General features: G+C 48.4%; 1 protein-coding gene across 1 annotated transcript in view; it reads right to left on the bottom strand.

The window, feature by feature from the left end:
* POGLUT2 (protein O-glucosyltransferase 2) overlaps positions 1-19,041 on the bottom strand; it is a 116,306-nt gene extending 97,265 nt beyond the window's left edge. The window contains exon 1 of the mRNA XM_044285641.1: positions 18,748-19,041. Within this exon, the coding sequence (XP_044141576.1) occupies positions 18,748-18,920 (173 nt within the window). The 5' untranslated portion in view covers positions 18,921-19,041. The remainder of the gene's footprint in view (positions 1-18,747) is intronic.
* Between the last annotated feature and the right edge of the window lie 8,949 nt (positions 19,042-27,990).

Genomic DNA, 27,990 nt, shown 5'->3' on the forward strand with positions numbered 1-27,990 from the left:
CTGACCGCTTCTAAATCTGCGTCCGCCCGCCCCTTGCATAGCGCTGAGTACAAACACATTACTTCCTCTCCCACCACTCGCTCCTGGCTCCTTCTTGCTCCGCCTCCCTTATTCCAGACTCCACCCACCATCTGACATCACCGTCCGTCACCCACCCGTGACGGTTATATCTTATGTGGCGAACTCGTATTACTTCCCGCAGCGGGCCGCCCCCCGGCTCGTCCTCCTCCTTGCTCCCATATTCAAATCTCCCCCCACCGACATCTGATGTCAGAATCGGAGCACACAAGCGAGACAGCAGCGGGAAAAGTATATCGTAAAGTATTATTGTATGTATGGTGGCCTGTGACCACAAGACTTTATTATAACATCTCCCCCGCCCCCTACAGTGTAACGTCTCCTTGTGGCCCCCATACAGTGTAACGTCTCCTTGTGGCCCCCACACACAGTATACTATCTCCTTGTGGCCCCCATACTGTATAACGTCTCCTTGTGGCCCCCCATACAGTATAACGTCTCCTTGTGGGCCCCATACAGTGTAACGTCTCCTTGTGGCCCCCCATACAGTATAATATCTCCTTGTGGCCCTCATACAGTGTAACGTCTCCTTGTGGCCCCCATACAGTGTAAAGTCTCCTTGTGGCCCCCATACAGTTTAACGTCTCCCTGTGGCCCCCCATACAGTATAATGTCTCCTTGTACCCCCTATACAATGTAACGTCTCCTTGTGGCCCCCCATACAGTATAATGTCTCCTTGTGGCCCCCCATACAGTATAATGTCTCCTTGTGGCCCCCCATACAGTATAATGTCTCTTTGTGGCCCCCATACAGTATAACGTCTCCTTGTGGCCCCCATACAGTATAGTGTCTCCTTGTGGCTCCCATACAGTATAATGTCTCCTTGTGGCCCCCATACACTATAACGTCTCCTTGTGGCCCCCATACACTATAACGTCTCCTTGTGGCCCCCATACAGCATAACATCTCCTTGTGGTCCCCCCATACAGTATAATGTCTCCTTGTGGCCCCCCATACAGTATAATGTCTCCTTGTGGCCCCCATACAGTGTAACATCTCCTTGTGGCCCCCATACAGTGTAACATCTCCTTGTGGCCCCCCATACAGTATAATGTCTCCTTGTGGCCCCCATACAGTATAACGTCTCCTTGTGGCTCACATCCAGTATAACGTCTCTTTGTGGCCCCCATACACTATAACGTCTCCTTGTGGCCCCCATACAGTATAATATCTCCTTGTGGCCCCCATACAGTGTAACATCTCCTTGTGGCCCCCATACAGTATAATGTCTCCTTGTGGCCCCCATACAGTATAACGTCTCCCTGTGGCCCCCCATACAGTATAATGTCTCCTTGTACCCCCTATACAATGTAACGTCTCCTTGTGGCCCCCCATACAGTATAATGTCTCCTTGTGGCCCCCCATACAGTATAATGTCTCTTTGTGGCCCCCATACAGTAGAACGTCTCTTTGTGGCCCCCATACACTATAACGTCTCCTTGTGGCCCCCATACAGTATAATATCTCCTTGTGGCCCCCATACAGTGTAACATCTCCTTGTGGCCCCCATACAGTACAATGTCTCCTTGTGGCCCCCATACAGTATAACGTCTCCTTGTGGCCCCCATACAGTATAATGTCTCCTTGTGGCTGCCCCCATACAGTATAGTGTCTCCTTGTGGCCCCCATACACTATAACGTCTCCTTGTGGCCCCCATACAGTATAACATCTCCTTGTGGGCCCCCCCATACAGTATAATGTCTCCTTGTGGCCCCCATACAGTGTAACATCTCCTTGTGGCCCTCATACAGTGTAATATCTCCTTGTGGCCCCCCATACAGTATAATGTCTCCTTGTGGCCCCCATACAGTATAACGTCTCCTTGTGGCTCCCATACAGTATAAGGTCTCTTTGTGGCCCCTATACACTATAACGTCTTCTTGTGGCCCCCATACAGTATAATATCTCCTTGTGGCCCCCATACAGGGTAACATCTCCTTGTGGCCCCCATACAGTATAACGTCTCCTTGTGGCCCCCATACAGTATAACGTCTCTTTGTGGCCCCCATACAGTATAATGTCTCCTTGTGGCTGCCCCCATACAGTATAGTGTCTCCTTGTGGCTGCCCCCATACAGTATAACGTTTCCTTGTGGCTGACCCCATACAGTATAATGTCTCCTTGTTGCTGTCCCCATACAGTATAGTGTATCCTTGTGGCTGCCCCATACAGTATAGTGTCTCCTTGTGGCTGCCCCCATACAGTATAACGTCTCCTTGTGGCTGCCCCCATACAGTATAAAGTCTCCTTGTGTTTTTTTCGTTTATTTGTTCTATGCTTTTTGAATTACTTTTTTTAAATATTGTATTTTACTCATTTTGGGCTAAAATAATTTTTCAATTGGTCTTTATTAAAAATTTTGAGCCCCTTTCTCTGTGCAGCCATGAGTGTCACGGATATTCCCGCGACAGGTAGCAGGAGATCTGTGAGACTGGCAACACGTGGTTTGAAATGACATGTTTTCCTTTTGGATAAAATGACCTCTGTGTTGTTTCTGGTGCTTGCCACACCTTCTTTCCCCAGGTGTGGCTATTGTGGTCATTTAACCTACCGTCATTTTTGCTTGTTTCAATACAGCCATGGATCCTATTGCTGCACTGGCCAGACAGCTGCAGGGGCTGTCTTTGGAGGTAGCTGACCTCCGCACGACCGTCTCGCAGATCCAGAGACCACAGGCTGCTTGTCCTAGTGGTGGTGGTGGTTACCAGGCCTGTCTCGAGCTTAAAGTTGCCCTTCTGGACAGATTCTCTGGGGGAAGTGATAATTTAATTTTGTTTAGGGATGCGTGAAAATAGTATTTTAGGCTATGTCCACACTCATCTGGGGATGAGAATCAGAGAGTTGGTGTGGTTATTTCGTTGCTTAAAGGGGTTCTGCACTTTGTTTTAACTGATGATCTATCCTCTGGATAGGTCATCAGCTTCTGATCGTCGGGGGTCCGACACCCGGGACCCCCCGCCGATCAGCTGTTTGAGAAGGCAGCGGCGCTCCAGCAGCGCCGCGGCCTTCTCACTGTTTACCGCTGGCCAAGTGACGTCACGACTCACGACTAGTATCAACTAGCGTGGGCGGGGCTAAACTCTGTTCACTTGAATGGAGCTTAGCCCCGCCCACGCTAATTGATACTAGTCGTGACGTCACTAGGCCGGCAGTAAACAGTGAGAAGGCCATGGCTGCTGGAGCGCCGCTTACTTCTCAAACAGCTGATCGGCGGGGTCCGATCAGAAGCTGATGATCTATCCAGAGGATACATCATCAGTTAAAACAAAGTTCAGAACCCCTTTAAGGGGGACGCTTAGTCATGGGATTTTTCTCTGCCGACGGGATCGCAGTTCTCCGGTCAGTGAATGAATTTTTCAAAGCTCTGGGTCTCATCTATGATGACCTGGATCGGACCTCCCCGGCCAAGACCAAGCTACGTGGCCTTCGTCAGGGAGAGCGTTCTGCTGAGATCTATTGCTCTGAGTTTAGGAGGTGGGTTAAGGATACTGAATGGAACGATCCGACTCTCCGTAGTTAGTTTTGTCAGGTATTATCAGAGGCTGAAGGACATTTTGGCCTTCAATGAGAATCCTGAGTCTCTGGAAGCCGCTATGTCTCTTGCAGTATGTATTGATAGATGCCTGAGAGATCTAGGGGCCCCCACTCTCAGGACGTACTATCACATAACGTATCGTCTTCCTCTGACACTTTGGGTGAAGATACTCCTGGGTTTATGTATGGGGATGGACCCATGCAGTTAGGGGGAGCTACTCCCAGATACACTTTTAAGCATTCTGGTCGTAGGAAGGGAGTGCATTTTTTCTGCGGACAGAAAGGACATTTTATCGATGTATGTGTCACGAGGGTATCGAGAACCACGCCTGACTCCGTTATACCCGGGGTCAGGAAGTCGCAGCGGTTGGCTGCACACTCTATTTAAGATAGGGCTGTTTTCCTTATGGTAGCTTTCTGAGTTTGCTTTGCAAACCCTTTTGGCTCACTCAGGGATCCGTAGCTCCTTCTCCTCAGCTGTTCCTTGTCCAGCACTCCCAAACCTCCTTATATTCCCCTCTCACACTTTTCTGGTTGCCAGAGATAGAGCTTCCTGCCTGGACATCTATCCTGACCCACTGGAGCTGTGTTGCTGCGTTCTCTGACTGTTGATTTAGAACGCTACCCTCTTGATCCCTGTTGGACCTTTGTGGACTGCTGTGGTCGTCCACCTGGGTGTTTGTGTTTGTCTGTATTTGTCTGTCCTCTCCCTGGTGTTTCCCTCTTAGTGCAGTGGTGCGGACTAGCGATCCCACCGGCCCGTTCACTATCTAGGGCTCATTTCAGGGAAAGCCAGGGTTTAGGCACGTGATCGCCGCACGGGTGAGGAACCCGTCTAGGGACGTCAGGGCAGTCAGGTGCCAGCCGCAAGGTGAGTTAGGGGTCACCACCTTTCCCTCTCCCTTGGGCAGGGCTTTCCCTGTTTTCCTCCCTGTGCGTGACACCGGTCATTACATTATCTCTGGCCCTTATTTTGTGTAGGTTAAAAAAAAAAAAAAAAAATATATAATTTTTTTTTTTACCTACTTAGAATCCAGTATGGATCAAATTGCTGCTCTGTCCAAACAATTTCATGGCCTGTCTTCGGAGGTGGTAGGATTGAAGGCGTCGGTCCTCCAGCAACAGCAGCAATTACAACTGACTGCAAGCCCAGCGGTTGCTACTGGTAACCAGGTTGTTGCGGAACCCAAGGTCCCTCTCCCTGACAGATTTTCTGGGGGAAGGGACAAGTTTTTGACATTCCGTGAGGCCTGTAAGTTATATTTTAAACTGCGCCCTTACTCCTCTGGTAATGAAGATCAGCGGGTGGGGGTTGTTATTTCCCTGCTGCAGGGGGACCCGCAGTCCTGGGCGTTCTCTTTACCTACTGATTCCCAGGCTCTTCGGTCAGTGGATGAGTTTTTCGGGGCCTTGGGTCTCATATATGACGACCCTGACCGAGTAGCACTGGCTGAATCAAGATTACGGAGACTCTTACAAGGAGAACGGCCGGTAGAGGAGTATTGCTCTGAATTCCGTAGGTGGGCTACGGATACCCAATGGAACGACCCGGCTCTCAGGAGTCAGTTCTGCTCTGGGTTATCCGAAAGGGTTAAGGATGCGCTTGCATTATATGAGACCCCCTTTTCCCTTGATGCGGTTATGTCCCTTTCTATCCGTATAGAGAGACGCCTTAGGGACAGGTTGAAAGAACCGGAGAAATTGGTAACTCCTCCCAAGCAGCAGTTAGTCTGTACGGACTTAGACGAGCCTATGCAGCTAGGAGGAACTACTCGTCAGGTCCGTCCTCCTGAGGCTCGCCGTAGGCGTGGGGTTTGTTTTTTTTGTGGGGAGAGGGGTCATTTCATTAATGTCTGTCCTTCTTTCCTCAGAAACAAAAGACCGTAGGAAAAACTACTAACCCCAGGCTGTGTGGAGGATGTCAGCCGGGGGGTATACGTCTCCTCCATACGTACATCGCAATTTGTGTTGCCAGCGGTTATTATTTTTGGTGATAAGACGGAGACTATTTCTTTCTTTTTAGACAGTGGAGCAGGGGTAAATTTGATAGATGCCCATTTTGCCCGCACTTTGGGTTTGTCTCTCTGTACGTTACAGAGACCCATTCCCATATTCGCTATTGATTCTGCTCCCCTGTCTCAGAGAAACCTCACCCACATTGTTCATAATTTACACCTTCGGGTAGGGGACCACCATAACGAGATGCTTTCAGGTTATGTTCTGGAAGGGCTTCCCACTCCGGTGGTGCTGGGTCTTCCCTGGTTGGTAGCGCACAATCCAGTAGTGGATTGGCAGGCCAGAGAGATATTGGAGTGGAGTGAGCAGTGCAGAGAAAATTGCTTAAATAGCAATTGCTTAGTCGCCTCCATAACTACCCTACCTACATTTATTTCTGATTTTGAGGATGTTTTTTCTGAAAAGGGTTGTCAGAAGTTACCACCTCATCGTCCTTATGATTGCCCAGTTAACCTTATTCCCGACGCAAAATTACCCAAGACCAGGTTATATAATCTTTCGGGTCCAGAGAGACAAGCCATGAAAGATTATATCTCCGAGAGCTTGGCTAAGGGACACATCAGGCCCTCTTCTTCACCCGTGGCTGCAGGGTTTTTCTTTGTTAAAAAGAAAGATGGGGGCCTGCGTCCTTGCTTGGATTTTCGCGAATTAAATCGGATAACCATCCGAGACCCATACCCTCTTCCTCTCATTCCTGACCTGTTTAATCAGATTGCGGGTGCTAGGTGGTTCTCCAAACTTGATCTTAGGGGGGCCTACAATCTGATTCGTATTAAGGAGGGGGATGAGTGGAAGACAGCGTTTAACACCCCTGAGGGGCATTATGAAAATCTAGTTATGCCTTTCGGTCTGACCAATGCTCCTGCCGTCTTTCAACATTTCGTTAATGACATTTTTAGTCATCTAATCGGCAGGTGTGTGGTAATATACCTAGATGATATTTTAATTTATTCGTCTGATCTGAAAACACATGAGGTGCATGTCAGACAAGTACTGCAGGTCCTACGGACGAATTAATTATATGCTAAGATTGAAAAATGTGTCTTCGCCGTTCAGGAAATACAATTCCTGGGTTATTTTTTATCTGCTTCAGGTTTCCGTATGGATCCTAGGAAGGTCCAGGCAATTTTAGATTGGGATCTTCCTGAGAACCTCAAAGCACTACAATGGTTCTTGGGCTTCGCAAATTTCTATAGGAAATTCATTAAAAATTATTCACTTATTGTAAAACCGCTTACTGACATGACTAGGAAGGGGTCTGATTTTTCTAAATGGTCTGACGCCGCTAAAGTTGCTTTTTCCTCTCTAAAAGAGAGGTTTACCTCAGCACCTGTACTAGTCCAACCTGATGTCTCTCAGCCTTTTATTGTTGAAGTCGATGCGTCAGAGGTGGGAGTGGGGGCGGTGCTGTCTCAGGGTCCGTCTCCTGGCAAATGGCGTCCTTGTGCTTTCTTTTCGAAAAAACTATCTGCAGCAGAAAAGAACTACGATATTGGCAATAGGGAACTATTAGCTATTAAACTTGCGTTTGAGGAGTGGCGTCACTTCTTAGAGGGGGCAGTCCACCCCGTCACTGTGATTACGGACCACAAAAATCTCCTGTACCTCGAATCAGCTAAGCGTCTCACCCCTAGACAGGCTAGGTGGTCGCTATTTTTTACCAGGTTTAACTTTGTGATTACCTATCGTCCTGGGGCAAAGAACACCAAGGCTGATGCACTATCTCGTTGTTTCCCTGGAGGGGGTAATGTGAGTGATCCGGTGCCCATTCTACAAAGAGGAGTGGTTGTCTCTGCGGTACACTCTGTTTTGGAGGGGAAGGTGTTAGAGGCCCAGGGGGACGCCCTGGTCTCTTGCCCCTCAGAGAAATTGTTTGTATCGTTGAACCTACGTTTCGAATTATTAAAGGAACATCATAATTCGGCACTTGCTGGGCACCCGGGTAGTAAAGCAACCTTGGAGCTATTGTCTCGTCGTTTTTGGTGGCCAAGGTTGCGTCAGGATGTATTGGATTTTGTGTCTTCTTGTTCTACCTGTGCGCGCGCAAAAGTTTCACATACACGTCCTGCAGGGTCTCTATTACCACTCGTCATTCCCAATAGACCGTGGACACATCTGTCAATGGATTTTCTTACTGACTTACCTTTGTCTGCGGGTAAAACAGTTATTTTGGTAGTAGTGGACAGGTTTAGCAAAATGGTACACTTCATTGCGTTACCCGCACTACCTAATGCTAAGACTCTTGCTCAGGTATTCGTCAGTGAAATCGTGAAGCTTCACGGGGTCCCCTCCGATGTTGTTTCGGATCGGGGTACCCAGTTTATTTCTAAATTTTGGAAAGCTTTTTGTTCCCGTTTGGGGGTACACTTGTCCTTTTCCTCAGCTTTCCATCCTCAGTCAAATGGACAGACTGAGCGTACCAACCAAAACCTTGAGACATATCTAAGATGTTTTGTGTCTGAAAACCAAGAGTTGTGGTCATCATATTTACCGTTAGCTGAGTTTGCCATAAATAATCGTCGTCAGGAATCCACTGGCAAGTCACCATTTCTTGGTGCATATGGTTTTCATCCCCAATTCTGTACTTTCAAAGAGGGGGGGTCTTCTGGGGTTCCCGAAGAGGAACGTTTTTTGGTCATCTCTTTCATCGGTATGGCAGAAGGTGCAAGCTAACTTGAAAAATATGGGAGGTAAATACAAATGCATGGCTGATAAGAGACGGTCGCCAGGTCCGGACCTAGGAGTGAATGACTATGTGTGGTTGTCTACTAGGAATATTAAATTGAAGGTTCCCTCTTGGAAACTGGGTCCTAGGTTTATTGGCCCTTACAAAATTGTAGCCATCATCAACCCCGTGGCTTTTCGCCTGGAGTTACCTCAGACTTTTAAAATTCATAATGTTTTTCATAAGTCGTTACTCAAAAAATATGTTCCACCTCTAGAACCATCACCGCTGCCACCCCCTCCTGTTGTCGTGGATGGTAATCTAGAATTTCAGATATCCAAAATTGTTAATTCTCGTCGGGTCCGCCGCTCTCTTCAATATCTGGTGCATTGGAGAGGTTACGGTCCCGAGGAAAGAATGTGGGTTCCTGCGTCTGAGGTAAACGCCGACAGGTTAGTTCGGGTTTTTCATGCCTCTCATCCTGAGAGACCTGGTCCTGAGTGTCCGGAGGCCCCTCGTAGAGAGGGGGGTACTGTCACGAGGGTATCGAGAACCACGCCTGACTCCGTTATACCCGGGGTCAGGAAGTCGCAGTGGTTGGCTGCACGCTCTATTTAAGATAGGGCTGTTTTCCTTATGTTAGCTTTCTGAGTTTGCTTTGCAAACACTTTTGGCTCACTCAGGGATCCGTAGCTCCTTCTCCTCAGCTGTTCCTTGTCCAGCACTCCCTAACCTCCTTATATTCCCCTCTCACACTTTTCTGGTTGCCAGAGATAGAGCTTCCTGCCTGGACATCTATCCTGACCCACTGGAGCTGTGTTGCTGCGTTCTCTGACTGTTGATTCAGAACGCTACCCTCCGGATCCCTGTTGGACCTTTGTGGACTGCTGTGGTCGTCCACCTGGGTGTTTGTGTTTGTCTGTATTTGTCTGTCCTCTCCCTGGTGTTTCCCTCTTAGTGCAGTGGTGCGGACTAGCGATCCCACCGGCCCGTTCACTATCTAGGGCTCATTTCAGGGAAAGCCAGGGTTTAGGCACGTGATCGCCGCACGGGTGAGGAACCCATCTAGGGACGTCAGGGCAGTCAGGTGCCAGCCGCAATGTGAGTTAGGGGTCACCACCTTTCCCTCTCCCTTGGGCAGGGCTTTCCATGTTTTCCTCCCTGTGCGTGACACCGGTCATTACAGTATGTCCATGCATTCAGCCTCAAAAAGAAAGAAAAAAGGGGACATTTATTTCCCATCTGACTCTTGGAGGGGTGGGAGGAGAGTCAGAAAATGTGCATTTGTCTTTGCCTGATAGTACCCGATTTCTCCTGACTGCCTAGGTGGCGCTAGAGTCCTAGACTGTGGGGATTGAGGTGTTTATCGACAGTGGGGCAGGGTTGAACCTAATTGATGCTCAGTTTGTTCGTATGCACGGGTTGTCTCCAAGTGCATTAGAGAAAAACATTTCAATTTTTCCTATTAATTCTGCACCTCTAACTCAGAAGTGTTTATCTCAGATGGTGCATGACATCCGATTAAGAGAGGGTGACTTTCATCAGGAATTCATCTTGTGTTTTGTGTTGGAGGGTCTCCCCGCTCCGGTAGTTCTGGGTTTATCGTGGTAAAGCAAGCACAATCCAACCATCTGTATTTTTTTCTGAAAGTGGATACCAGGATTTACCTCTGCATCGGGAATATGATTGTCCTATCAACCTTATTCCCGGAGCGAAGTTGCCCAAATCTAGGTTGTATAACCTTTCTTGACCGGAAAGAACGGCCATGAGAGAGTATATTACCTTGAGTTTGGCTAAAGGACACATAAGACCTTTCAAATCTCATAGAGGCAGCAGTTTTTTTTTTTTTTTAAAAAAAGGATGGAACTCTTAGGCTATGTCTGGATTTCCACGAGCTCAATTGGATTACTGTCCGTGATCCTTACCCCCTTCCTTTGATTCCTGATTTGTTTAACCAGATGGTTGATGCCAAGGTGTTCTCCAAGTTGGACTTAAGGGAGGCATATAATCGGGTCAGGACCAAGGAAGCGGATAAATGGAAGACGGCTTTTAATACCTCAGAGGGTCGCCTTGAGAACCTGGTCATGCCTTTTGGGTTGACCAATTGTCCTGCGGTTTACCAGCATTTTGTGAATGACATTTTTCATCACCTGGTGGGGAGGTTTGTTGTCATGTATTTGGAGGACATACTAATTTATTCTCCAGACATGGAGATTCATCAGGATCACGTTAGACAGGTGTTACAGATCCTAAGACAGTGATGGCGAACCTATGGCACGGGTGCCAGAGGCGGCACTCAGAGCCCTCTCTGTGGGCACCCGTGCCTTGGAAAAAGTCTATGGTGTACCAATATGCTTTAGACTTTTCCTACCATTCATCAGCACAGGACGCACTATGAACAGCACAGGCAGCACACTGAATGTAGGCTATTAAGCTATTATAGCTAAATGATAAAGTACATGGAAGATATACTATATTGGTATTCAGGTTAAATTGCTGTGTTGGCACTTTGCGATAAATAAGTGGGTATTTTTTAGCAGTTTGGGCACTCGGTCTCTAAAAGGTTCACCATCACTGTCCTAAGAGATAATAAACTGTACGCAAAATTAGAGAAGTGTGTTTTTGCTGTACATGAGGTGCAATTCTTGGGTAATGTTGGCATCTTCAGGTTTTCGAATGAATCCATAGAAAGTCTGTGCTGTATTGGACTGGGATTGACCCGAAAATTTGAAGGCTCTTATTAGTTTTTTGAGAATCACCAACTATTACCGAAAATTTATCCAGAACTATTCGACAGTGGTGAAACCCTTAACTGACATGACTAAGAAAGGGATGAATGTCTGTGTGGTCTGATTTGGTGTTGGAAGCCTTTTCTGCGGTTAAGGAGTGCTTCTCTTCTGCCCCTATATTGGTGCAGCCAGATGTATCGCAATCTTTCATTGTAGAATTTGGCACCTCCAAGGTGGGGGTAGGAGCAGTTTTATTGCAGGGTCCGTCACCTGGTAAATGGCATCCATGTGCATTTGTCTCTAAAAAACTTTCTGCCACAGAGAGAAATTACGACGAGAGTTGCTGGCCATTAAGTTGGCTTTTGAGGAGTGGCGTCATTGGTTGGAAGGGCCGATTCATCCGATCACGGTGTTCACAGATCACAAAAATCTGGCTTACCTGGAGTCGGCTAAACGACTGAACCCGAAGCAGGCCAGATGGTCTTTGTTTTTCACCAGATTCAATTTCATTGTCACATATCGTCCTGGGGTTAAGAAAGTCAAGGCAGATGCCTTGTCACATAGTTTTAATGGAGGTGGTGATTTTGAAAATCCAAGTCCGATACTGTCGGAAGGGGTGGTGATATCGGCTCTATACTCTGACCTAGAGGTGAAGGTGTTAGAGGCTCAGGGAGACTCACCAGAGTCTTGCCCCTCTGGGAAATTGTTTTTTCCATCAGAATTGCGTCATAAGGTGTTTGAGGAACATCACTGTACAGTTCTTATAGGACACCCTGGGAGTAGATCCACTGACAACCTCTTTTCTGGTGGCTGGGGTTGCGTAAGTGTGTTGAAGACTATGTGTCAGCCTGTAGTATCTGTGCATGCGCTAAGGTGACACATAATCGACCTTCTGGAGCTCTACTTCCGTTGCCCATCCCGTCCAGACCATGGACATTTTGCTAAAATGGTGCACTTTATAGCACTGCCTGGCCTACCTAATGCTAAAACACTTGTGTTGTTTGTTGACAACATTGTGAAACTTCATGGCATTCCCTCTGACATGGTCTCGGATCGTGGGACTTTGTATCCAGATTCTGGAAGGCGTTCTGTACTCGGCTGGGGGTACAACTGTCTTTTTGCTTTTCATTCTCAGACAAATGGACAGACGGAGTGCACTAATCAGAGTCTGGAGACTTACTTAAGATGTTTTGTCTCTGAGAACCAGGAGGAATGGTCCTCGTTTTTGTCTTTGGCAGAGTTTGCCATAAACAATCGTAGACAGAAGTCCACTGGTAAGTCGCCATACTTTGGGGCATATGGGTTTCACCCGCAATTTGGCACATTCTCTGGTTCAGATACTTCCGGTATCCCTGAGGAGGAGCGTTTTTCATCATCATTGTCTTCTATATGGTGAAAAATTCAAAATAACTTGATGAATATGGGCAACAAGTATAAACGTGTGGCTGACAAGAAACGTATGAATGGTCTGGACCTAAGTGTGGGTGATTTTGTGTGGCTGTCCACAGGAAATATTAAGTTGAAGGTTTCTTCTCGGAAGTTGGGTCCAAGGTTTATTGGTCCATATAAGATCACTGCCATTATTAATCCTGTAGCTTTTCATCTTGAACTTCCTCAAGCTCTGAAAATTCATAATGTGTTTCACAAATATTTGTTGAAGAGATATGACTCCTGTCATGGTGGACGGCAGTTTGGAATTCCAGATCGCCAAGATTATTGACTCTCGAGTTTTCTGTAGATCTCTTCAGTATCTTGTTCACTGGAAGGGTTATGGACCAGAGGAGAGGATGTGGGTACCGGCATCTGACGTGAATGCCAGTCGTTTGGTGAAAGCCTTTCACAGGTCTCTTCCAGATAAGGTTGGTCCTGGATGCCCGGAGGTCACCCGTAGAAGGGGAGCTACTGTCACGGACGTACAGAGATATATGGACGTTCCCGCGACAGGTGGCAGGAAATCTGTGAGACTGGCAACACGTGGTTTGATCTGACATGTTTTCCTTTTGGATCAAATGACGTCTGTGTTGTTTTTGGTGCTTGCCACAACTTCTTTCCCCAGGTGTGGCTTTTGTGGTCATTTAACCTCTATTTATTATTGTTTCTCCCACTATGCTATGTGGTTTATAGATTCTGTTGGACTTGTGGTTAGCTTGTGTTTGGTTCTCGGCTGAGTTCCTGGTGCTACCAAAGCTTCATTGAAGATAAGTGCTTCCTTTCCCTTTTGTTTATTATATATGTGTGTTGCCTTTCCTTGTTGTTTGTCATTAGGCCTGAGGGAGACTCCTGTTCATCCTTCACTTTGGAGGACCAGGTAGACTCAGTCCTGACATTAGTTCCAGGGTCCTATAGGGTGAGATAGGATTCTAGGTGTCCGGTGTATGAAATTGCCTACCTTTGGGGCCTGTTCATACTGGTAGTCTGTCAGGACTGGAGTTAAGGTTTTCTCTAGGAGGTGTCCATCTTCCTTCCTTAGTTTCCAGGCCTTATTCCGGTATCCCCTTTCCCTCCTATGTAGGGTTGTTGGGGGTATCAAAATTTCGATACCCAATCGATGCTTTTGTCCCGGTATCGATACGATACCGTGATTTCCATTTTTTCGATACTGGGCTGCGCAGTCTAGTATCTCTGAACATGAGCGTGCTGCTGTCGGCGCGCTCATGTTCCCTCAGCAGCACAGGGGAGAAGGAAGCAGTCTCTCCCTCCCTCTGTGCTGCTGCCACCAATAAGAAGAGAGGGGCGGAGGAGGGGCGGGCGCACTGCGCCACCAGTGATAGGACTTTTCCTGGGTCCAGACTTTAACTAGCAGGCTACACAGAGCGGTGCCCAGACCAGTCTGGACCATAAGGTCGTCTTTAACACATAATACAGGAGGCAGGTTCCGTCAGCAGAATCACATAGCCGGCACCCTCCTCTGACAGGGAGCTGCAATCAGCGGCAGTTAACCCCTCTTGTGCGGCACCTGAGGGGTTAACTGCCGCTGATCTGCTGCCAGTACCCGACTCCTGTATAAAGGGTTAATTATCATTGGTGGTGCAGTGCTCCCACCCCATTAAAATCATTGGTGGCACAATGCGCCCGCCCATCTCAACCTCCTAGTATTAAATCATTGGTGGCAGTGGCCACAGGGTCCCCTCCTCTTCATTGGTGGTGCAGTGGCAGCTTCTGATCGGAGCCCCAGCAGTGTAATCCTGGGGCTCTGATTGGGTACCATGGCAGCCAGGACGCTACTGAAGCCCTGGCTGTCATAGTCAGCTCCCTGCTGCTGTGTGCACTATGCACAGGGCAGCAGGGACAGTGTGAGGTCCTATTCACCATAACAGAGCTCTATTAGGGTGAATAGGACAAGGGATTAAAAGATCCCAGGTTCTGGCCCCTAAGGGGGAAAATAGTTATTAAATAAAAAGTGTAAAACATAAATAAATAAATAAATAACAAGTTTTAAAAACAAAAACAAAACATTAAGTATAAATCACCCCCTTTCCCAATTTCACATATAAAATATATAAACAATAAATAAATAAACATATCACATATCGCCATTTCAGAAAAGTCCAAATTATTAAAATATAAAACAAATGTATGTGGTGAACACCGGAACAGAAAAAAAAAAATAACTGCACAATTCGCCATTTTTTTAAAATGCACGTGGCTTTTTTTGTTTTTCACGTGGTATCGAATGGTATCGAGTATCACAATACTTTTTTTATGGGATCGAAATCGAATCAAAAATGTGGTATCGCAACAACTCTACTCCTATGCTCATGTGTGGTGTCTTCCTCCCACACATGAGCATGACAAGCATTACCTATAGGAGAGGTAGGATCCTACCAGATCGTTTAGTACACTACTCTCATCCACGACCTCCGGGGACATGGTTAGATCAGAAACTCTTAGGTATCTTTAGATGTGGCTCATGTCAAGCCTGCAGATATGTGAGGAACATTAAGGCCCCTTTCACACGGGCGAGATTTCCACGCGGTGCGATGCATGAGATGAACGCATTGCACCAGCACTGAATCCGGACCCATTCACTTCTATGGGGCTGTGCACATGAGCGGTGATTTTCACGCATCACTTGTGCGTTGCGTGTAAATCGCAGCATGCTCCTCTTTGTGCGTTTTCCACACAACGCAGGCCCCATAGAAGTGAATCGGGCTGCGTGAAAATCGCAAGCATCCGCAAGTAAGTGCGGATGCGTTGCGATTTTCACACACGGTTGCTAGGAGACGATTGGGATGGGGACCTGATCATTATTATTTTCCCTTATAACATGGTTATAAGGGAAAATAATAGCATTCTTAATACAGAATGCATAGTACAATAGCGCTGGAGGGGTTAAAAAAAATAATAAATAACTTAACTCACCTTAATCCACTTGTTAGCGCAGCCCGGCTTCTCTTCTGTCTTCATCTTTGCTGTGCACAAGAAAAGGACCTGTGGTGACGTCACTACGCTCATCACATGATTCGTCACATGATCCATCACCATGGTAAAAGATCATGTGATGGACCATGTGATGAGCGCAGTGACGTCATCAAAGGTCCTATTCCTCAAAGAAGAAGACAGAAGAGAAGCCGGGCTGCGTGAACAAGTGGATTAAGGTGAGTTAAATTATTTTATTTTATTTTTTAACCCCTCCAGCCCTATTGTACTAAGCATTCTGTATTAAGAATGCTATAAACCATGTTATAAGGGAAAATAATACAATCTACACTGATCCCAAACCCGAACTTCTGTGAAGAAGTTTGGGTTTGGGTACCAAACATGCCGATTTTTTTCACGTGCGTGCAAAACGCATTACAATGTTTTGCACTCGCGCAGAAAAATCGTGCATTTTCCAGCGATGCACCCGCATCTTATCCGGGCCAAAAACATGACGCCCGTGTGAAAGAGGCCTAAGGTTGATGTCTTCTCAGCCACTAATTTGAGCTACACCATTAGGGATTGTATTAGTTGCAGGAGTAGAGGAGTTGTGTCTCTATATGGAGCCTTTGATATACTCTTTGTTGCCTTAGGCCTTATGCACACGACCGTGGTGTGTTTTGCGGTCTGCAAATCGCAGATCTGCAAAACACGGATGGCATCCGTGCGCCTTCAAATGTTATATTTTTTTAGCGGAGCCACGGAACGGAGCAATAGATGCAGACATTACACAAAGTGCTGTCCACATCATTTGCGGCCCCACTTAAGTGAATAGATCCGCATCCGAGCCGCCAAAATGGCGGCTCGAATGCGGACCCGAAAAACGGTCGTGTGCATGAGGCCTTATCTGTATAGCAAGTTGTGTGATGGTGTTGCACTTCCATAAGTTATCACGGCTCTTATATAGGAGCCTTCTTATGAATATATTTATTAAAATAAATTTTTTGGGGAAATTGCCTTCAGTGATATATATTGATATTAGCAGTGCCTATAGTAGATTACCATTACGCTCAGTGATTTCATTGCTTAATCTCATACACTTTGCTGGTCCTGCACTACGCTGCGCTTACTGCGCGATATGTGGTTTCCCTTCTGTGTGTTGTATTGTCACCCACTGTCCTGGGTGGGATGTCCTCCTTTTTGGGGTCATGAACGCAGCCACCCCACTGCCAGTAATGATTACTGTGTGTCCCCAGGCAAGGCCCAGGCCGTACTGGATATCTGTCATCCATTACAGTCCGGGCCTCATCCCCTGGCCATGCTCTCTCCAGCAGGCGCGATGCAGTTACATTGCCGGCTGGACTTAGTAGAAGAGCTCACGGGCTGAGGATTGTCCCCAGCCTGTCCTCATCTACTCATCCCAGCAGGTGCGATAACCTCACTGCATGGCGCCTGCAGGGGAGAGCGGGATGTGCTCCACTCATTGGGAGAATGGGGCTAGGTGAGTATTACTGATTTTTATTTTATTTACACCACTGGGGGGGCAATAACCACAGAAGACACTTGTTAGTGACATCAGAAAAGCATCCAATCACATGTAAGTGATGCTCCAAGCAATAGGGGGAACACTAGGTGGAGGCGTTCAGTGAAGCTGTAGTTGCCATTTTGCGGAAGCCTGTGGGGCAGATTTATCAAACTGGTATAAAGGAAAACTGGCTCAGTTGCTCATAGCAACCAACAAGATTCCACTTTTCATTTTCCAAAGAAACTCTGATAAATGAAAGGTGGCATCTGATTAGTTGCTATGGGCAACTGAGCCAGTTTCCCTTTATATTAGTTTTGATAAATTTATCCCTGTATGTATGATTCCACTCATTCTGTCTGGAGACCGAGATCTAGTATCACGCATTTATAACAGCCTAAAAGGGGCATAACTACTGTGTGGGGGGAGAACTAAGGGGGCATAACTACTATGTGGGGGCACTGAGAGGGCTTACCTACTGTGTGGGGCGCAAAGGGGGCATAACTACTGTGTAGGGGGCACTAAGGGGGCATAACTACTGTGTAGGGGGCACTAAGGGGGCATAACTACTGTTTAGGGGGCAGTAAGGGGCCATAACTACTGTGTGGGGGCACTGAGAGGGCATAAATACCGCGTGGGGCTCTAAGGGGGCATATCTAAGGGGGCATAACTACTGTGTGGGGGCACTGAGAGGGCATAACTACTCTGTGGGGCGCTAAGGGGGCATAACTGTGTGGGGGGGCAGTAAGGGGCATAACTACTTTGTGGGGGCACTGAGAGGGCATAACTACTGCGTGGGAGCACAAAGGGGACATAACTACTGTGTGGGGGCACTAAGGTGGCATAACTACTGTGTGGGAGGCACTAAGGGGGCATTACTGTGTGGGGGCAGTAAGGGGGCATAACTACTTTGTGGGGGCAGTGAGAGGGCATAACTACTGCGTGGGAGCACTAAGGGGAATTAACTACTGTGTAGGAGCACAAAGGGGACATAACTACTGTGTGGGGGCACTAAGGGGACATAACTACTGTGTGGGGGGCACTAAGGGGGCATAACTACTGTGTGAGGGGCACTAAGGGGGCATAACTACTGTGTGGGGGCAGTAAGGGGGCATAACTACTTTGCGGGGGCAGTGAGAGGGCATAACTACTGCATGGGAGCACTAAGGGGAATTAACTACTGTGTGGGGGCCAGAACTATGTGTGGGGGTCAGAACTGTGTCTGGACAGTAAAAGATGCATTCTACTGTAAGGGGGCACTAGTGGGGCATTCTATTGTGTGTGTGGGGGGGGGCACTAATGGGGTATATATCTACTGTTTGGGGCACTAATGGAGGCATTCTACTGTGTGGGGGTACTAATGGGGCATTCAATTGTGTGGGGGGGGGCACTAATGGGGTATATATCTACTGTTTGGGGCACTAATGGGGTATATATCTACTGTGTGGGGGTACTAATGGGGCATTCTATTGTGTGTGGGGGGGCACTAATGGGGTATATATCTACTGTTTGGGGCACTAATGGGGTATATATCTACTGTGTGGGGGTACTAATGGGGCATTCTATTGTGTGTGGGGGGGCACTAATGGGGTATATATCTACTGTTTGGGGCACTAATGGAGGCATTCTACTGTGTGGGGGCACTAAGGGGGCATTGAACTGTGTGGGTGTAAAGACTTGGGTGGAGTTAGAGGAGTGACAGCTTTGTAAGAAAAGAATTTGCCCTGGCACACTATGGGTAACGCCAATACTGTCCCACCTTGCGCTTTTTACAAGTTGTCACCCCAGCATAAAGGGAGGGCCTGCCCTAGCTCGTTGCCATGGTGACCGCCTTCCACTTACTTGTTGCCGTGTGTCCCCGCAGCCTGGATGTAGAAATAGCGAGCAGGAAGCGCAGCCTCTCCCCGCAGCCCGGGGCCCCATACTCTGCTCAGCTCCGCACTCACAGCAGGGGGGCTCTCCGTGCAGCGCAGGGGGGCTGCTATAGCGGCTACTACCAAGAGCTGCCAGAACATTGACAACACTGACTACAGGCTGCAGCCGGGGGCCGTGTACAGCTCTGTGCGGGGCAGCAGCTGCCAAGAAACTACTGTGTGCTCCAGATGTGTGCAGTCTGCAGAGGATATGGGAGGGACAGCGGAGATCAGCGGCGCCGGCCGGGACCTGCCCGCACAGGCGCTGTGACTGCGGTGGTGGCCAGAACCCCAGCCCTTACCTCAGCGGCTGGGTGATGGGCACTGAGGGGGCACACGTTCTGGGGGGTGCAGACTGGGGTATCTGAGCCTTTATTGGGAGGTCCCCACTGTATAAATGAGGCCCACAGGGTTTTTTATTTCTGGTATTTTTATCTATAGGCAGCCTCCAAATAATAGGTTTTAAAATTTTGAAACACAACAAAACGACCAAGTGTGAACCCAGCCTAAAGCTGCCCATACGTAAGGGGTTCATACAGCCGTGTTCTGAATGCTGCCCATGATTTCTTCATGAAGGGTTTTGCGAAAACGTTAAAAAAATGGACCATCCTCACTGTTGATGGTGCACAGCATTAAAGGGGTTATCCAACCTCTATAATGACCCCCCTTCAATGCCCGGGCCCCTCGTATACAATATACTTACCTGCCCCCTGGCACCCGTGTCGCTCCTGATCTCCGCACGGGCGCTGCATCTCCATGTCGCACGGATCAAAACATCTGGCGACAGTGGGGACCAGCCAATATCAGGCCGCAACGGGTCGAGCCTCCCTGGCATCGTGGGTGACGCTGGGGAGGCCCGTCCCCGTCACCGCCTGCCATTGGCACTCCCCACTATCGCCGGATGTTTTGATGCGAGCCACAGGGAGATGCAGCGCACGTGCGGGGATCAGGAGCGACACGGGTGCCAGGGAGCAGGTAAGTATATTGTATACGAGGGGCCCGTGCATTGGGGGGTCAGTTGGATAACCCCTTTAACAACTTTTTAACGGCCATCTATTTTAATAACAGTGGTAGTCTATGGCGTTATTCACACTGCAATTTTTTTGATGGCCAATGAATAGTGGATGTCCAAAAATAAAAGATGTTCTGTTTTTACTGACCGACAGCCGCCATACGATTGGAGACCGTTTTTAGCATCCGTTTCCCAGAAAGGCATCATTTAAAAAAAACGCCCATTAAAAACTGACTGTGTAAACTATGCTTGAGACCTGCATGCCAACCATAATTCCCTTACGTGCTGTGAACAGGGCCTTAGGGCTGTTTAACACGAGCGAGTCCATTGCGGGAATCACGCTCCGAGTGTGAGTGTGATCCTCCGCTCTGGACTTGCCGGAGCGCACGGCATTATCATGATTTATAATGCTATGTGTCTCTGCTTGACCTTATTTCTACAGAATCATAGAGACATAAAGCTGTCAGTATGATCCTATAGAAATAAGGTCAAGCAGATGCACACAGCATTATAAATCATGATAATGCTGTGCGCTCCGGCAAGTCCAGAGCGGAGGATCACACTCACACTCGGAGCGTGATTCCTGCAATGGACTCGCTCGTGAGAAACAGCCCTTAAAGGGGTTTTCTAAGTGTTTCTTACTGATGACCTATCTTCTGGATGGGGGACCAGTATCTGATCGGTGAGTGTCTGACACCCGGGTCCCACGCTGATCAGCACTTCTGCCTTCTTTTGGCTCACTAAACATAGCGCCGTACACGGTATAGCGGCTGTACTTGGTATCGCACTCAGCCACATTTACTTCTATGGGGCTTAGCTGCACTTAGGCCATATAAGGGAGTCGTCACACGGCCTAGGAAAAGCCGGAGAAGGCCACGGTGCTACTGCGAGCGCCACTGCCTTCTCAAACAACTGATTGTGGGGGTCCTGGTTGTCGCCCCCCCCCCCCCCCCCCCTCTCCATTCCAGAGGATAGGTTATCAGCAGGGATGAGCAAACTTCAAGTTTTGAAGTTCGGAGTCCTCTCCTGCATAACTGAAACCAGACGGATCCGTTATGCTGCCAATAGACTTCTATTATAACTGTCATAAAATTGCGTTATGGTCCGTGGTAACGGAATCTAGAACGCAATTCAGCATATACCTGAACTTCAAAACTTGAAGTCCGCTCATCCCTAGTTATCAGTAAAAACACTTAGAAAACCCATTTAAAGAGGACCTGTCAATACAAAAGAAATGCATGTTATAGAGCAGATAGATAGATAGAAGATGGATGAATAGATAGAAGATGGATGAATAGATAGATTAGATTTTTTGGGGGGGAGATTCAGTAAAACTTGTAATGTATACATTTATACCTTTTCTTTTTTCCGCTCTTGTGAATAGCTGTTGGTGCAGGAGGAAGGTGTCATCAGTGATTGATAGCATTGTGTGTATAAGGGCTCATGCACCCAACTGTAGCCTGTTTTGTGGTCCGCAAATTGCGGATTCGCAAAACACGTATGCCGGTCATGTGTTCCCCATTTTGCAGAACGGAATGTCTGTGCCATAATGTCCTATTCTTGTTCATCATGTGGATAAGAATAGGACAGGTTCTATATTTTTTATGGATGCCAGGGAATGGACATACTGATGCAGACATGTGTTGTCCGTATTTTTGCGGCCCCGTTGAAATGAATAGGCCCGTATCCGATCCGCAAAAATTGCAGGTCGGATGCGGACCAAAAATACGCTTGTGTGCATGAGCCCTAAGGCTTCTTTCACACGAACAATACGGATTGTGTCAGGGTGCATTCAGTGAAACTCGCACCATTTCGCAAGCAAGTTCAGTCAGTTTTGTCTGATTGCGTTTAGGGTTTCAGTTTTTTTCTGTGCGGGTGCAATGCGTTTTGATGCGATTTTCTCCTAGCAACCATTAGTGAAAAACGCATTACATCCGGACGCAATGGGTTTTTCACTGAAGCCTTAATATTGTACATCCCTGTGTATTGTATAGGAGCTAACATGGTAAAAGATAGCAACAGTACTGATATGTACATGGGCAGTACCTGCACTGTGAATACCGCCATTTGTTAGCAGCCTTTGAAGATGGAATATGCTTAGCATTGCATTCATTCATCCATGTCCTTAATGCCTTAGATCTATCTATCTCATATCTATCAATCAATCATTATTTATATCTATGATCAATCTATCTAATATCTATAATCTATCATTATTTTTAAAAATAAAAAATAAACGGCAGCACTCCTTTGATGCCAGGTGCAAATTCCCAATTGTTCCTAGGACGTGGAACGATGATTGTAAAATAGAAGGATAAGGCAGCACTCCGGTCTTCCAGTGAATAGGTGGATACTTTATTACACCCAACAGCAATGCAGCATTTCAGCTCTCTCAGTGGAGCCTTTGTCAAGCTAGTGATAGTAGTGCTCATAGTAGTGCTCAGCATTATAGCTCTCTCAGTGGAGCCTTTGTCAAGCTAGTGATAGTAGTGCTCATAGTAGTGCTCAGCATTATAGCTCTCTCAGTGGAGCCTTTGTCAAGCTAGTGATAGTAGTGCTCATAGTAGTGCTCAGCATTATAGCTCTCTCAGTGGAGCCTTTGTCAAGCTAGTGATAGTAGTGCTCATAGTAGTGCTCAGCATTATAGCTCTCTCAGTGGAGCCTTTGTCAAGCTAGTGATAGTAGTGCTCATAGTAGTGCTCAGCATTATAGCTCTCTCAGTGGAGCCTTTGTCAAGCTAGTGATAGTAGTGCTCATAGTAGTGCTCAGCATTATAGCTCTCTCAGTGGAGCCTTTGTCAAGCTAGTGATAGTAGTGCTCATAGTAGTGCTCAGCATTATAGCTCTCTCAGTGGAGCCTTTGTCAAGCTAGTGATAGTAGTGCTCATAGTAGTGCTCAGCATTATAGCTCTCTCAGTGGAGCCTTTGTCAAGCTAGTGATAGTAGTGCTCAGCATTATAGCTCTCTCAGTGGAGCCTTTGTCAAGCTAGTGATAGTAGTGCTCATAGTAGTGCTCAGCATTATAGCTCTCTCAGTGGAGCCTTTGTCAAGCTAGTGATAGTAGTGCTCATAGTAGTGCTCAGCATTATAGCTCTCTCAGTGGAGCCTTTGTCAAGCTAGTGATAGTAGTGCTCATAGTAGTGCTCAGCATTATAGCTCTCTCAGTGGAGCCTTTGTCAAGCTAGTGATAGTAGTGCTCATACACATATAAATACAGCTGAGTACATAAGTGTTTCATAACTGATAATAAACATATTAGCATGATTGCAAAGTGAATACATGATTATAGATCAAATTCTATGACATTAACAATATAAAAAAAACTTATAAAAACATCAAGTGCTTACAGTGGTGGCAGTGACATATTAATACATGATCTCAATTTCATAGTATTGTGCATATAACATAATTGCATATTATTAATTCATTAATAATCAATAAGGTGCTCCTGTGCAAATTAAGTGATTAAAGGGCTTCTACCACCAGAAATACTGTTATGTAGCTGACTGATATAGCGATGCGCTAATGTCAGCACTACATAACTATGCTTTTTACATTTGTCTCTGCAGCCGTTCTGATAAAATAAGCACTTTTATAATATGCTAATGAGCCTCTAGGTGCTATGTGGGCGTATATTCAGCACCTAGAGGCTCCGTCTACCCAACCTTTTATCCTGCCCAGGTCCTCCGTTCTGCCCGCCCCGCTCCTCTTGATTGATGTCACAGTTCGCAGAATCACTGACGAAATCCCGCGCCTGCGCCGTTCACTTCTGTGTTCGGAGCAGGCGCAGTGAGTGAGGGCCGCTCTCCTGATGCCGGCTTCCTCACCGTGACGTAGTCGGCGCAGGCGCCGTGAGAAATCCGGCACCAGGAGCGCATCATTCACTCACTGCGCCTGCGCCAAATACAGAAGTGAACGGCGCGGGATTTGATCACCGATTCTGAGAACCGTGACATCAATCAAGAGGAGCGGGGCGGGCAGAACGGAGGACCTGGGCGGGATAAAGGGTCAGTAGACGGAGCCTCTAGGTGCTGATTTTACGCCCACATGGCACCTAGAGGCTCATTAGCATATTATAAAAGTGTGTATTTTATCAGAACGGCTGCAGGGAGAAATGTAAAAAGCACACTGTTATGTAGTGCTGACATTAGCGCATCGCTATATCAGTCAGCTACATAACAGTATTTCTGGTGGTAGAAACCCTTTAAAAAGGACAAACCCTAACATGATAGAATCCATGTGCCGTTCCTGTTGGCGTCCAACGATGTGTACTGTTCACGCTATCGCGAGAATCCTGCTTGTTACACGCATGCGCACAACACTTGCACCTCCGATTCTCCCAACTAAGTAATGCGCACACACCAGCACGGATCCTGACAACACAGGGATTCATGTACCGTGCGCCTGCGCCTTGCATCAGGAATTTATGCCCACACAATACATGCCCTGCCTCATGCGGCAAGACCCACTGCGCATGTCAGCCAGCCATCAGCTCCCCTTGTCAGCCAGCCATCAGCTCCCCTTGTCAGCCAGCCATCAGCTCCCCATGTCAGCCAGCCATCAGCTCCCCATGTCAGCCAGCCATCAGCTCCCCATGTCAGCCATCAGCGCAAATAAAATTGAAAAAAAAAACACCTCTCCTGCTCCTTACCATCGCAATCCTCTTCATCCTGCTGTCGTCTGTGCCCTCCCACTGTGTGCAGCCCTGCCAAGCCGAGGACCAGGAAGCGGTGAGTACAGATCCTTCACTGCTTCATGGTCCTATAATACTAATAAAGCGCTTTCAGAATTGAAGCGCTTCATTAGTACCGCATTAAAGACAGCCCTGATTGCCGCGGCCCGGCAAATAATCTTCCAGGGCCCGGTCTTGGGCTGCGGCCCAGCGGTTGGGGACCGCTGGTTTATGTGACTTGCCCTCCTTGCCCTTCAATGAAATTAAAAACATATGACTTGAGAGAGGAAAAAAAAGGAAAAAACAAGATTTTTGTATAACTTACCAGCAAAATCTCTTTCTCGCTCTTCCTTGGGGGACACAGGAAACCTTGGGTATAGCTCAACTCCCTAGGAGGCGTGACACTAAGTGAAAACTGTTAAGCCCCTCCTCCAGCAGCTATACCCTCAGCCTGGAGAGAAAGACTACCAGTTGCGTTCCCAAGTAGTGAAATAAAGGCAATGGCCAACCATGTAAAACCAAACAAGTCAACTACCCGACAGGGGCAACTAAACCGTAACGGTAAACCAAAACAATGAGTGGGTGCTGTGTCCCCCAAGGAAGAGCGAGAAAGAGATTTTACAGTTATACAAAAATCTCGTTTTCTCGCCCAATTCCTTGGGGGACACAGGAAACCTTGGGACATTCAAAAGCAGTCCAAGAGGGGAGGGACCACAGCCCAAGATGAAAAACCACCGGAAGGCCTCAAGAAACCGCCACCTGCAAGACCAGGCGGCCCAAAGCAGCATCCGCCGATGCATAGGTGTTAACCCTGTAGAACTTGGTGAAAGTGTGCAAAGAAGACCAGGTGGCCGCCTTACACAGTTGTTCAGCCGAAGCCCGATGCCTCTGAGCCCAAGAGGCACTGACCGCTCTGGTAGAACGAGCGGTAATACCAAAGGGCGACTCCTTGCCCTTGGCGCAGTAAGCTTCAGCAATAGCCATCTTGATGAAGCGGGCAATAAACACCCTGGACGCCGCCAACCCCTTGCGAGGACCTTCCGGAACCACAAAGAGAGAGTCCGTGCGCCGAAAGGGACCAGTGACTTCCAGGTAAATCCTCAGGGCCCTAACAACATCCAGGCAGTGAAGCTCCCATTCTCGAGGATAAGAGGGAACGGACAAAGGGAAGGGAGGACAATATCCTCAGTGAGGTGAAAAGCGGATACCACCTTCGGAAGCAAGTCAGGAACCGGACGGAGAACTGCCTTATCCTGGTGGAAGACCAAAAGGGGTTCCGTGCAAGATAGTGCCGCCAATTCCGACACCCGTCGAAGAGACGTGATGGCTACAAGGAAAAGGACCTTGCAGGACAAAAGGCAAAGAGAAACCTTACACAAGGGCTCGAAGGGGGCAGATCCAGTCTGCCGCAAGCACGACATTAAGGTCCCAGGGTGGAATGGGAGAGCGATACAGGGGAACAGAGTGAGCAACTCCCTGGATAAAAGTCTTGACAGGACCGAGAAGAGCCAGAGGACGCTGGAAGAGGATGGAAAGCGCCAAGATCTGACCCTTTAACGAGCTCAGGTCCAGACCAGACTGCAAGAAGGACAAGACCGTGGGGAGGGAAAAAACTAAGAGGATGAACATCCAGGTTGTCGCAAAAAAAACAAGTAGGCCCGCCAGGTTCGGTAATAAATCCTGGACGAGGCCGGCTTTCGTGCGCGGATCATGGTACGAACCACATCTGCAGAAAACCCCCGTTGCGTTAAAACTGCGGTCTCAATAGCCATGCCGTTAAACGTAGCGACCCTAAACACTGGTGGAATATCGGCCCTTGAGAGAGGAGGTTTTCACTTAGAGGCAGCGGCCAAGGTGCGTCTCCCAGGAGCAACATTAGGTTGGCGTACCAAGGCCGGCGAGGCTAATCCGGGGCTATCAGAACCGCAGGCATGCCCTCTGCCGAGATTTTCCGGAGAACCCGTGGCAGAAGAGGGAGGGGTGGAAAAATGTATAGGAGGGAGAATTCCGTCCATGGAAGAACGAGCGCGTCGGCGCCATACGCCCTCGGGTCCTTAGACCTGGACAGGAAGGTGGGGAGCTTGTGGTTGAGTCTGGAGGCCACGAGATCCACGTCCGGACGGCCCAACGGAGGCAAATGGACTCGAACACGTCGGGATGCAGAGACCACTCGCCTGGGTCGATCGTCGTCCGGCTGAGGAAGTCCACCGCCCAGTTGTCCACCCCCGGAATGTAAATGGCTGACAGGGCCAGAACATGACTTTCCGCCCAGTGGAGGATGTGAGACACCTCCCGCATAGCCGCTGCGCTGCGAGTGCCCCCTTGATGATTTATATACGCCACAGCCGTGGCATTGTCCGACTAGACACGAACGGGATGGCCCCGAAGCAGGGGAATTGCCCTCAGTTCCAGAATGTTTATCGGCAGGTTGGACTCCGATGGAGACCAAGTGCCCTGGACGGACCGGGGAGGAAACACCCCCCCCCCAACCCTGCAGACTGGCATCGGTGGTAACCACCAACCAGTTCATTGGCAGAAAGGATTTTCCCTGGAGGGGAGTCCGTAACCACCAGCGGAGGGAGGACCGAACATGGGGGAGAGGGGGAAGGACTGATCCAGACTCTCCTGGGACTTGTCCCAGGCAGACAGAATTGCCGTCTGGAAGATGCGGGAGGTATACTGCGCGAAGGGAATCGCTTCGAAACAGGACACCATCTGACCTAATACCCGCATGCTGAACCGAAAGGACGGACGGCGATGGAGAAGCAGGGTCCGAACCGACTGGTGAAGGAGTAGGCACTTTTCCGGTGGGAGCCGAACCTCCGCCGCTTTTGTATCCAGCAGCAACCCCAGAAAGAGGAGTTGCCTGGACGGGATAAGCGAGGACTTGGGAAGGTTGATTATCCACCCGAACTGCTCCAAGGTTTGCAGCGTGAGGTTCACGCTGGTGGACGTCAGCGAAAAGGAGGGCGCCTTGATGAGCAGATCGTCCAAGTAGGGAAGCAGAATAACGCCCCTGGAGCGGAGCAAGGCCAGTACAGGGGCAAGGATCTTGGTGAACACCCGAGGAGCCGTCGCCAGGCCGAAGGGGAGGGGGACAAATTGATAATGGTCGTTCCCCACCGCAAAGCAAAGGAAACACTGGTGACACCGAGCGATTGGGACGTGGAGGTAAGCATCCTGGATGTCGATGGACTACAGAAACTCCCCTTTTTCCAGAGAGGCCACCACTGATCTGAGGGACTCCATCCGGAACCGCCGAAGACGGAGGAAACGGTTTAACCGCTTGAGGTCCAATATGGGTCTTACCGAACCTTCCTTTTTGGGGACCACAAAAAGGTTCCAATAGAACCCCCTGAATCGGTCCTCTAGAGGAACAGGAGTGATCACTCCTTTTTCCAGAAGGATGCGAATGGCTTCGGAGAAGTCGGCCGCACACTGGGGATCCCTCGAGACAGAAGAGTTTGCCGGGCACTGGGGATGATCGGG

The sequence above is a fragment of the Bufo gargarizans genome, chromosome 3 (genome assembly GCF_014858855.1).
Source record: "Bufo gargarizans isolate SCDJY-AF-19 chromosome 3, ASM1485885v1, whole genome shotgun sequence".
Classification (NCBI taxonomy): Eukaryota; Metazoa; Chordata; class Amphibia; order Anura; family Bufonidae; genus Bufo; species Bufo gargarizans.